Source organism: Oncorhynchus mykiss, chromosome 30 (assembly GCF_057628025.1).
Source record: "Oncorhynchus mykiss isolate SJ-2025 chromosome 30, ASM5762802v1, whole genome shotgun sequence".
Taxonomy (NCBI): Eukaryota; Metazoa; Chordata; class Actinopteri; order Salmoniformes; family Salmonidae; genus Oncorhynchus; species Oncorhynchus mykiss.
In genome coordinates this window covers 4,987,501-4,999,523 of record NC_143051.1, presented here as the reverse complement: position 1 = coordinate 4,999,523, position 12,023 = coordinate 4,987,501, and the positions used below count along the sequence as shown (strand labels likewise).

Here is a 12,023-nt window from a genome sequence, read left to right as displayed (position 1 = left end):
CTTAAAATGTCGGGGGTGTATCTGGGCTCGGCGAGGTGGGTCAGGAAGAACTGGGAGGAGCTGTCACAGGCAGTGGTGTCAAGACTGGCCAGGTGGAGGTGGCCCCTGTCCCAAGTTTCATAGAGAGGGAGGGTGCTGAAAATCAACAACCTGGTGGCATCTTCCCTGTGGCATAAACTGGCTGTCCTCAACATCCCCACCAGTCTGCTCGCCAACCTGCAACGCAAGCTGGTGGACTTCTTTTGGTCGGGCCATCACTGGCTGAGGGCGGCAGTGTTGTACATGACCATCCACGAAGGAGGACAGGCCCTGGTGGAACTAGAGAGCAGGGTGGCTACATTCAGACTAAAGGCGGCACAGAGACTGCTGTACCATACGGATGTCAGCTGGAGGGAGCCAGCATGCACACTGCTGAGGAGATCTGGTGGATTAGAGTTGGACCGGCAGCAGTTCCTCTTGAAGCTGGAGAGGCTGAGTACAGCAGGTCTCTCTGATTTTTACTCTGCAATGCTGAGGGCCTGGCAGATGCTAAGACCCACATGAGAACGAGATGTGGAGCCTGGGCTGTGGGTGTGGGAGGAGCCTATCTTCCACAACCCAGCCATCCTTTTGAGATCGTTTCATTTGGCCACTCTTTAGAGGCGACTGATGGCAGCAGGCTCACTAAGGCTGGTGACCTGCGTCTGTTGGGAGAGGAGGGGTGGAAACCCCTGGAAGTCCTGGCACAACAAACAGGAATAACGTCTCTTAGGCTGCTGGAAACATTCCTGGAGGAGGTCAAGGAGGCACTGTCTGAGCCGCTAAGGGGGGGTGTTTGAGCAGCCAAATGGGGAGGGGCCACCAATGTTTCTTCCACTGCAGATAACGGCAGAGACTGGGGACTGGCAAGGGGGTCTGGAGGACTTGTTAGATTTTAACACTCTGAGCCTGGGGGAGTTTGAGGATGTGGGAGGTAAAGCCCTCTACAACCTCTGCGTTAAGGTTAGGAACATTAGAAGCCTAACAGGAGTGAAGGCACGTCAGTGGCAGGGGGTATGTGGGGCGGAGAGTACGGTGGGTTTTAGGTGAAGGGGGCTCTACAAACCCCCAGTACCAAAGAGATCAGGGGACCTCCAGTGGAGGGTTCTACATGGAGCCACTAACAGCTGGTTGGCACAGATTGAACCGGGAATTGGAAAGGGGATATGAGAGAAACTGTGATTCATGTGTTTTCTGTGTGCACCAGGTTAATGCCATTAATGTCTCTGTTGGAATGTCTGTGTGAGAGGTTGGGGGTGGTTTTTACTGTTGGGATGTTTATACATACAGGTATTCAAATAAGGAGAAGGCCAAATGTTTTTTGTTGAATTTTCTCTTTGCTCAGACAAAGTTGGCTATTTAACAAGGAAGAACAGGATCATAAAGTGGGGGGGGTAACAGACCCTTTACTATTGTTGAATGGGATGGTCTCTGCGCGCCTCAGGGTGGAATTTGAGTTGTATAAAATGATAAGTGTGGCGATGTTTCAGAAGATATGGTGTGTTGAGGGGGGGGGGGGGGGGCTGTCTGTATAGCTGGGGAGATGTTTTGGATATACGGTTGAAGAAGTGCGTTTTTTGGGGGGTTATTGTGAGGTGTGGTGTTTTGTGTATTGTGGTAGAGGGAAAGGTGAGTATGGTCTATGTATGCAGTACATTATATATTTTGGTGTTTTATTTTAAGGGGGGGGGGGGGGGTGAGGTTTTAATGAAATGAGAATGTTTCATTGAAGAAGGACAAAGTAAAAAAAAGTATCTCTCTGCTCTGTATCTCTCTCTCTCTGCTCTGTATCTCTCTCTCTCTGCTCTGTATCTCTCTCTCTCTGCTCTGTATCTCTCTCTCTCTGCTCTGTATCTCTCTCTCTCTGCTCTGTATCTCTCTCTCTCTGCTCTGTATCTCTCTCTCTCTGCTCTGTATCTCTCTCTCTCTGCTCTGTATCTCTCTCTCTCTGCTCTGTATCTCTCTCTCTCTGCTCTGTATCTCTCTCTCTCTGCTCTGTATCTCTCTCTCTCTGCTCTGTATCTCTCTCTCTCTGCTCTGTATCTCTCTCTCTCTGCTCTGTATCTCTCTCTCTCTGCTCTGTATCTCTCTCTCTCTGCTCTGTATCTCTCTCTCTCTGCTCTATATCTCTCTCTCTCTGCTCTGTATCTCTCTCTCTCTGCTCTGTATCTCTCTCTCTCTGCTCTGTATCTCTCTCTCTCTGCTCTGTATCTCTCTCTCTCTGCTCTATATCTCTCTCTCTCTGCTCTGTATCTCTCTCTCTCTGCTCTGTATCTCTCTCTCTCTGCTCTGTATCTCTCTCTCTCTGCTCTGTATCTCTCTCTCTCTGCTCTGTATCTCTCTCTCTCTGCTCTGTATCTCTCTATCTCTGCTCTGTATCTCTCTCTCTCTGCTCTGTATCTCTCTCTCTGCTCTGTGTCTCTCTCTGTCTCTGCTCTGTATCTCTATCTCTCTCTGCTCTGTATCTCTATCTGCTCTGTATCTCTCTCTGCTCTGTATCTCGCTCTCTCTGCTCTGTATCTCTCTCTCTCTGCTTTGTATCTCTCTCTCTCTGCTCTGTATCTCTCTCTCTCTGCTCTGTATCTCTCTCTCTCTGCTCTGTATCTCTCTCTCTCTGCTCTGTATCTCTCTCTCTCTGCTCTGTATCTCTCTCTCTCTGCTCTGTATCTCTCTCTCTCTGCTCTGTATCTCTCTCTCTCTGCTCTGTATCTCTCTCTCTCTGCTCTGTATCTCTCTCTCTCTGCTCTGTATCTCTCTCTCTGCTCTGTGTCTCTCTCTGTCTCTGCTCTGTATCTCTATCTCTCTCTGCTCTGTATCTCTATCTGCTCTGTATCTCTCTCTCTGCTCTGTATCTCTCTCTCTCTGCTCTGTATCTCTCTCTCTCTGCTCTGTATCTCTCTCTCTCTGCTTTGTATCTCTCTCTGCGCTGTATCTCTCTCTCTCTCTGCTTTGTATCTCTCTCTCTCTGCTTTGTATCTCTCTCTCTCTGCTCTGTGTCTCTCTCTGCTCTGTATCTCTCTCTCTCTCTGCTCTGTATCTCTCTCTCTCTGCTCTGTATCTCTCTCTCTCTCTGCTCTGTATCTCTCTCTCTCTGCTCTGTATCTCTCTCTCTGCTCTGTATCTCTCTCTGCTCTGTATCTCTCTCTCTGTATCTCTCTCTGCTCTGTATCTCTCTCTGTCTCTGCTCTGTATCTCTATCTCTCTCTGCTCTGTATCTCTCTCTCTGCTCTGTATCTCTCTCTGCTCTGTATCTCTCTCTCTGTATCTCTCTCTGCTCTGTATCTCTCTCTGTCTCTGCTCTGTATCTCTATCTCTCTCTGCTCTGTATCTCTCTCTCTGCTCTGTATCTCTCTCTCTCTCTGCTCTGCTCTGTATCTCTCTCTCTGCTCTGTATCTCTCTCTCTGCTCTGTATCTCTCTCTCTGCTCTGTATCTCGCTCTCTCTGCTCTGTATCTCTCTCTCTCTGCTCTGTATCTCTCTCTCTATGCTCTGTATCTCTCTCTCTCTCTGCTCTGTATCTCTCTCTCTCTGCTCTGTATCTCTCTCTCTGCTCTGTATCTCTCTCTGCTCTGTATCTCTCTCTCTGTATCTCTCTCTCTGCTCTGTATCTCTCTCTGTCTCTGCTCTGTATCTCTATCTCTCTCTGCTCTGTATCTCTCTCTCTCTGCTCTGTATCTCTCTCTCTGCTCTGTATCTCTCTCACTGCTCTGTCTCTCTCTCTCTCTCTCTGCTCTGCTCTGTATCTCTCTCTCTGCTCTGTATCTCTCTCTCTGCTCTGTATATCTCTCTCTGCTCTGTATCTCTCTCTCTCTCTGCTCTGCTCTGTATCTCTCTGCTCTGTATCTCTCTCTGCTCTGTTTCTCTGCTCTTTGTCTCTCTCTTTCTCTCTCACTCTCTAATACACACACACACACACACACACACACACACACACACGCACACGCACACACACACACAAACCACATACACAGCATGCCCTCTGAGTGTTCTCACAGGTGCTAACAATGGTGTACCGCAACATCACTTTCACACACACACCGAAGGCAGTGTCACTTCCGCAGGCTCAAGGCAATGCAACGCATGTTCATTTCTCAGATTTGATTTTGTGTGAATTCATTCAGCGCCACTTCGATATCAAAGCCTGTGTCCCAAATGGCACCCTATTTCCAATGGGCCCTGGTTTAAAGTAGTGCACTATGTAGGGAATAGGGTCCCATTTGGGATGTACAGTAAGACGTAAAGCTGTTCAGACGTCAGTAACAGGATCAAATTAGATGTCTCATTCTTGCTCTGTAAGGCGTTTCTGTTATATTTTTTGAAAAATGTCTGAGCTGCTCTGAATGTGGGTAATTTGGTGCAACTACATACAGTTGGATTGTGCTGGACTGGTTGTTCCCTCCAGTCGTCTAATCATTTTAGCTCCAATGGTCGAATGCCTTTGAGGATCCTACAATCACACTGGAGGTATTAAAGTTGCCACTATTCGCAGATCTAAGATAAGAATACCCACAATACTCTCTTTAAATAATAATAAGATTAAATAATATTGTTAGTTAGGTGCAACTTCAATCCAGTACTACCACATCACCCTGAGGTTTCAGCACCATGGACAGTACTACCTCATCACCCTGAGGTTTCAGCACCATGGACAGTACTACCTCATCACCCTGAGGTTTCAGCACCATGGACAGTACTACCTCATCACCCTGAGGTTTCAGCACCATGGACAGTACTACCTCATCACCCTGAAGTTTCAGCACCATGGACAGTACTACCTCATCACCCTGAGGTTTCAGCACCATGGACAGTACTACCTCATCACCCTGAGGTTTCAGCACCATGGACAGTACTACCGCATCACCCTGAGGTTTCAGCACCATGGACAGTACTACCGCATCACCCTGAGGTTTCAGCACCATGGACAGTACTACCTCATCACCCTGAGGTTTCAGCACCATGGACAGTACTACCTCATCACCCTGAGGTTTCAGCACCATGGACAGTACTACCTCATCACCCTGAGGTTTCAGCACCATGGACAGTACTACCTCATCACCCTGAGGTTTCAGCACCATGGACAGTACTACCTCATCACCCTGAGGTTTCAGCACCATGGACAGTACTACCTCATCACCCTGAGGTTTCAGCACCCTGGACAGTACTACCTCATCACCCTGAGGTTTCAGCACCATGGACAGTACTACCTCATCACCCTGAGGTTTCAGCACCATGGACAGTACTACCTCATCACCCTGAGGTTTCAGCACCATGGACAGTACTACCTCATCACCCTGAGGTTTCAGCACCATGGACAGTACTACCTCATCACCCTGAGGTTTCAGCACCATGGACAGTACTACCTCATCACCCTGAGGTTTCAGCACCATGGACAGTACTACCTCATCACCCTGAGGTTTCAGCACCATGGACAGTACTACCTCATCACCCTGAGGTTTCAGCACCATGGACAGTACTACCTCATCACCCTGAGGTTTCAGCACCCTGGACAGTACTACCTCATCACCCTGAGGTTTCAGCACCATGGACAGTACTACCTCATCACCCTGAGGTTTCAGCACCATGGACAGTACTACCTCATCACCCTGAGGTTTCAGCACCCTGGACAGTACTACCTCATCACCCTGAGGTTTCAGCACCCTGGACAGTACTACCTCATCACCCTGAGGTTTCAGCACCCTGGACAGTACTACCTCATCACTGAGGTTTCAGCACCATGGACAGTACTACCTCATCACCCTGAGGTTTCAGCACCCTGGACAGTACTACCTCATCACCCTGAGGTTTCAGCACCCTGGACAGTACTACCTCATCACTGAGGTTTCAGCACCCTGGACAGTACTACCTCATCACCCTGAGGTTTCAGCACCCTGGACAGTACTACCTCATCACTGAGGTTTCAGCACCCTGGACAGTACTACCTCATCACCCTGAGGTTTCAGCACCATGGACAGTACTACCTCATCACCCTGAGGTTTCAGCACCCTGGACAGTACTACCTCATCACCCTGAGGTTTCAGCAACATGGACAGTACTACCTCATCACCCTGAGGTTTCAGCACCCTGGACAGTACTAATTGCCCTAAAACTCAACTCTGGACCTCAATGCTCGTTGAACTGATTTAGATTTGGCACACAAGATTGGGTGCAATTAAAGTTGTTTTTTTCTCCCTTGGTACTATTTGTACAAGTATGTGGTACATTTTCACAACTCTTAGTACAAAAATCCAAACTGGGCAACTTTTTACGCATCCCAGTATTTAATTCAAAACCTGTCATTTATTCGGATTATAAAACATCTCTGATAACACAACTGTTAATTTCAAAATATAACTTTGTGAAATGTAATGAGAAAATAGTTTTAAAATCACAAACACAACCTAATGATATTTTAAATTGAGTTATGTTAACTATTCAATAGCAAACAATGCAGGATACACATTTCAAATCTCCCTTAAAGAGCTGATAGTAAAAAACTACAGGAGATTACACAGTAAATTACTGTAGATTACACAGTAAATTACACTGTAAATTACTGTAGATTACACTGTAAATTACTATAGTAGATTACACTGTAAATTACTATAGTAAATTACACAGTACATTACTATAGATTACACTGTAAATTACTATAGTAAATGACTGTAGATTACACAGTAAATTACTGTAGATTACACAGTAAATTACACAGTAAATGACTGTAGATTACACAGGAAATTACACAGTAAATGACTGTAGATTACACAGTAAATTACACAGTTTTGACATTAGGCAATTCTCTAACATTACCCAACAAGATGGGGTGGCAGGGTAGCCTAGTGGTTGGAGTGTAGAGGCGGCAGGGTAGCCTAGTGGTTGGAGTGTAGAGGCGGCAGGGTAGCCTAGTGGTTAGAGTGTAGAGGCGGCAGGGTAGCCTAGTGGTTGGAGTGTAGAGGCGGCAGGGTAGCCTAGTGGTTGGAGTGTAGAGGCGGCAGGGTAGCCTAGTGGTTGGAGTGTAGAGGCGGCAGGGTAGCCTAGTGGTTAGAGTGTAGAGGCGGCAGGGTAGCCTAGTGGTTAGAGTGTAGAGGCGGCAGGGTAGCCTAGTGGTTAGAGTGTAGAGGCGGCAGGGTAGCCTAGTGGTTAGAGTGTAGAGGCGGCAGGGTAGCCTAGTGGTTAGAGTGTAGAGGCGGCAGGGTAGCCTAGTGGTTAGAGTGTAGAGGCCTAGCCTAGTGGTTAGAGTGTAGAGGCGGCAGGTAGCCTAGTGGTTAGAGTGTAGAGGCGGCAGGGTAGCCTAGTGGTTAGAGCGTAGAGGCGGCAGGGTAGCCTAGTGGTTAGAGTGTAGAGGCGGCAGGGTAGCCTAGTGGTTAGAGTGCTGCTGCTGTTTCCCTCTCTACCTCACACATACACTGCTGCTGTTTCCCTCTCTACCTCACACAGACACTGCTGCTGTTTCCCTCTCTACCTCACACAGACACTGCTGCTGTTTCCCTCTCTACCTCACACAGACACTGCTGCTGTTTCCCTCTCTACCTCACACAGACACTGCTGCTGTTTCCCTCTCTACCTCACACAGACACTGCTGCTGTTTCCCTCTCTACCTCACACAGACACTGCTGCTGTTTCCCTCTCTACCTCACACAGACACTGCTGCTGTTTCCCTCTCTACCTCACACAGACACTGCTGCTGTTTCCCTCTCTACCTCACACAGACACTGCTGCTGTTTCCCTCTCTACCTCACACAGACACTGCTGCTGTTTCCCTCTCTACCTCACACAGACACTGCTGCTGTTTCCCTCTCTACCTCACACAGACACTGCTGCTGTTTCCCTCTCTACCTCACACAGACACTGCTGCTGTTTCCCTCTCTACCTCACACAGACACTGCTGCTGTTTCCCTCTCTACCTCACACAGACACTGTTGCTGTTTCCCTCTCTACCTCACACAGACACTGCTGCTGTTTCCCTCTCTACCTCACACAGACACTGTTGCTGTTTCCCTCTCTACCTCACACAGACACTGTTGCTGTTTCCCTCTCTACCTCACACAGACACTGTTGCTGTTTCCCTCTCTACCTCACACAGACACTGTTGCTGTTTCCCTCTCTACCTCACACAGACACTGCTGCTGTTTCCCTCTCTACCTCACACAGACACTGTTGCTGTTTCCCTCTCTACCTCACACAGACACTGCTGCTGTTTCCCTCTCTACCTCACACAGACACTGCTACTGTTTCCCTCTCTCACACAGACACTGCTGTTTCCCTCTCTACCTCACACAGACACTGCTGCTGTTTCCCTCTCTACCTCACACAGACACTGCTGCTGTTTCCCTCTCTACCTCACACAGACACTGTTGCTGTTTCCCTCTCTACCTCACACAGACACTGCTGCTGTTTCCCTCTCTACCTCACACAGACACTGTTGCTGTTTCCCTCTCTACCTCACACAGGCACTGCTGCTGTTTCCCTCATTCACACAGACACTGCTGTTTCCCTCTCTACCTCACACAGACACTGTTGCTGTTTCCCTCTCTACCTCACACAGACACTGCTGCTGTTTCCCTCTCTACCTCACACAGACACTGTTGCTGTTTCCCTCTCTACCTCACACAGACACTGCTGCTGTTTCCCTCTCTACCTCACACAGACACTGCTGCTGTTTCCCTCTCTACCTCACACAGACACTGCTGCTGTTTCCCTCTCTACCTCACACAGACACTGCTGCTGTTTCCCTCTCTACCTCACACAGACACTGTTGCTGTTTCCCTCTCTACCTCACACAGACACTGTTTCTGTTTCCCTCTCTACCTCACACAGACACTGTTGCTGTTTCCCTCTCTACCTCACACAGACATTTGTTGTTTCCCTCTCTACCTTACACAGACACTGTTGCTGTTTCCCTCTCTACCTCACACAGACACTGTTGCTGTTTCCCTCTCTCACACAGACACTGCTGCTGTTTCCCTCTCTACCTCACACAGACACTGTTGCTGTTTCCCTCTCTACCTCACACAGACACTGCTGCTGTTTCCCTCTCTACCTCACACAGACACTGTTGCTGTTTCCCTCTCTACCTCACACAGACACTGCTGCTGTTTCCCTCTCTACCTCACACAGACACTGCTGCTGTTTCCCTCTCTACCTCACACAGACACTGCTGCTGTTTCCCTCTCTACCTCACACAGACACTGCTGCTGTTTCCCTCTCTACCTCACACAGACACTGTTGCTGTTTCCCTCTCTACCTCACACAGACACTGCTGCTGTTTCCCTCTCTACCTCACACAGACACTGTTGCTGTTTCCCTCTCTACCTCACACAGACACTGTTGCTGTTTCCCTCTCTACCTCACACAGACATTTGTTGTTTCCCTCTCTACCTTACACAGACACTGTTGCTGTTTCCCTCTCTACCTCACACAGACACTGTTGCTGTTTCCCTCTCTCACACAGACACTGTTGCAGTTTCCCTCTCTACCTCACACAGACACTGCTGCTGTTTCCCTCTCTACCTCACACAGACACTGCTACTGTTTCCCTCTCTCACACAGACACTGCTGTTTCCCTCTCTACCTCACACAGACACTGCTGCTGTTTCCCTCTCTACCTCACACAGGCACTGTTGCTGTTTCCCTCTCTACCTCACACAGACACTGCTGCTGTCTCCCTCTCTACCTCACACAGACACTGCTGCTGTTTCCCTCTCTACCTCACACAGACATTTGTTGTTTCCCTCTCTACCTTACACAGACACTGCTGTTTCCCTCTCTACCTCACACAGACACTGCTGCTGTTTCCCTCTCTACCTCACACAGGCACTGTTGCTGTTTCCCTCTCTACCTCACACAGACACTGCTGCTGTCTCCCTCTCTACCTCACACAGACACTGTTGCTGTTTCCCTCTCTACCTCACACAGACACTGTTGCTGTTTCCCTCTCTACCTCACACAGACACTGCTGCTGTTTCCCTCTCTACCTCACACAGACACTGTTTCTGTTTCCCTCTCTACCTCACACAGACACTGTTGCTGTTTCCCTCTCTACCTCACACAGACATTTGTTGTTTCCCTCTCTACCTTACACAGACACTGTTGCTGTTTCCCTCTCTACCTCACACAGACACTGCTGCTGTTTCCCTCTCTACCTCACACAGGCACTGTTGCTGTTTCCCTCTCTACCTCACACAGACACTGCTGCTGTCTCCCTCTCTACCTCACACAGACACTGTTGCTGTTTCCCTCTCTACCTCACACAGACACTGTTGCTGTTTCCCTCTCTACCTCACACAGACACTGCTGCTGTTTCCCTCTCTACCTCACACAGACACTGTTTCTGTTTCCCTCTCTACCTCACACAGACACTGTTGCTGTTTCCCTCTCTACCTCACACAGACATTTGTTGTTTCCCTCTCTACCTTACACAGACACTGTTGCTGTTTCCCTCTCTACCTCACACAGACACTGTTGCTGTTTCCCTCTCTCACACAGACACTGTTGCAGTTTCCCTCTCTACCTCACACAGACACTGCTGCTGTTTCCCTCTCTACCTCACACAGACACTGCTACTGTTTCCCTCTCTCACACAGACACTGCTGTTTCCCTCTCTACCTCACACTGACACTGCTGCTGTTTCCCTCTCTACCTCACACAGGCACTGTTGCTGTTTCCCTCTCTACCTCACACAGACACTGCTGCTGTCTCCCTCTCTACCTCACACAGACACTGCTGCTGTTTCCCTCTCTACCTCACACAGACACTGTTGCTGTTTCCCTCTCTACCTCACACAGACACTGTTGCTGTTTCCCTCTCTACCTCACACAGACACTGCTGCTGTTTCCCTCTCTACCTCACACAGACACTGCTGCTGTTTCCCTCTCTACCTCACACAGACACTGCTGCTGTTTCCCTCTCTACCTCACACAGACACTGCTGCTGTTTCCCTCATAACATTACGTTTAACCAAAGTGGAATAGACATCTGTCCCCAGTGGGTTGCCATCAAGCTCTAGCTCAGAGATGACGTGTCCACATCATCAGTGATCATCTTCTGGTATATTCTCATCGTGTTTGTGACAAAGAAACAGAAAGATCCATTGGATCCCCGGACTGAATCTGTTGATAGACTGGATCCTCTGACTGAATCTAGGCCCAGTGAAACCTGAATTACTTTCTAGGCCCAGTGACACCAACATTACCTTCTTAGGCCCAGTGACCCCTTAATGACCTTCTAGGCCCAGTGACACTTGAATGACCTTCTAGGCCCAGTGACACCTGAATGACCTTCTAGGCCCAGTGACACCTGAATGACCTTCTAGGCCCAGTGACACCTGAATGACCTTCTAGGCCCAGTGACACCTGAATGACCTTCTAGGCTCAGTGACACCTGAATGACCTTCTAGGCCCAGTGACACCAGAATGACCTTCTAGGCCCAGTGACACCAGAATGACCTTCTAGGCCCAGTGACACCTGAATGACCTTCTAGGCCCAGTGACACCTGAATGACCTTCTAGGCCCAGTAACACCAGCATTACCAATTACAGAGCTACTTCTAGACCCAGTGGCACCAAAATCATGACATTCTGTCTTTTTAATGGCCACTTCCTTGTAGAAGTGCTTGTGTGACAACAAAGGCTATAAAGTCCCTATGGGCCCTGGTGAAAGGTAGTTTACTATTAAGGGAATTGGGTGCCATTTGGGATGCCACTCACTTGTAGAAGTGTTTGCGTGACAACTCTGCTAACATTCAGACTCTCAGGGCTCCATTGTCGCAGATCTGCTAACAGTTGACGAATGCCCTCAGGGTTTAGACATATGATGCTGCTTGGCTAATTCACCTCCTTTAATATAACTGTCATCAGCTGCCAAATGGCTGCCTTTCATAGTGTCGCTCTGAGTTCAACCAGATCAATCTGGTACTGTCAGGACCTGTCCTCACTGGAACTAGGCTGAGAGGAGAGGAGGGGAGGGGAGGGAAGAGGAGGGGAGAGGAGAGGAGGGGAGTTGAGAGGAGA

General features: G+C 48.8%; 1 protein-coding gene across 1 annotated transcript; it reads left to right on the top strand.

Moving 5' to 3' along the window:
- Nucleotides 1-1,836: 1,836 nt before the first annotated feature.
- LOC149970181 (uncharacterized) lies at nt 1,837-6,113 on the top strand (the record flags this gene model as incomplete). The annotated part of the gene is made up of 2 exons (XM_090227433.1): nt 1,837-2,414; nt 5,903-6,113. Coding segments are annotated over 2 exons (789 nt in total), but the record flags the coding sequence as incomplete, so codon positions are not given.
- Between the last annotated feature and the right edge of the window lie 5,910 nt (nt 6,114-12,023).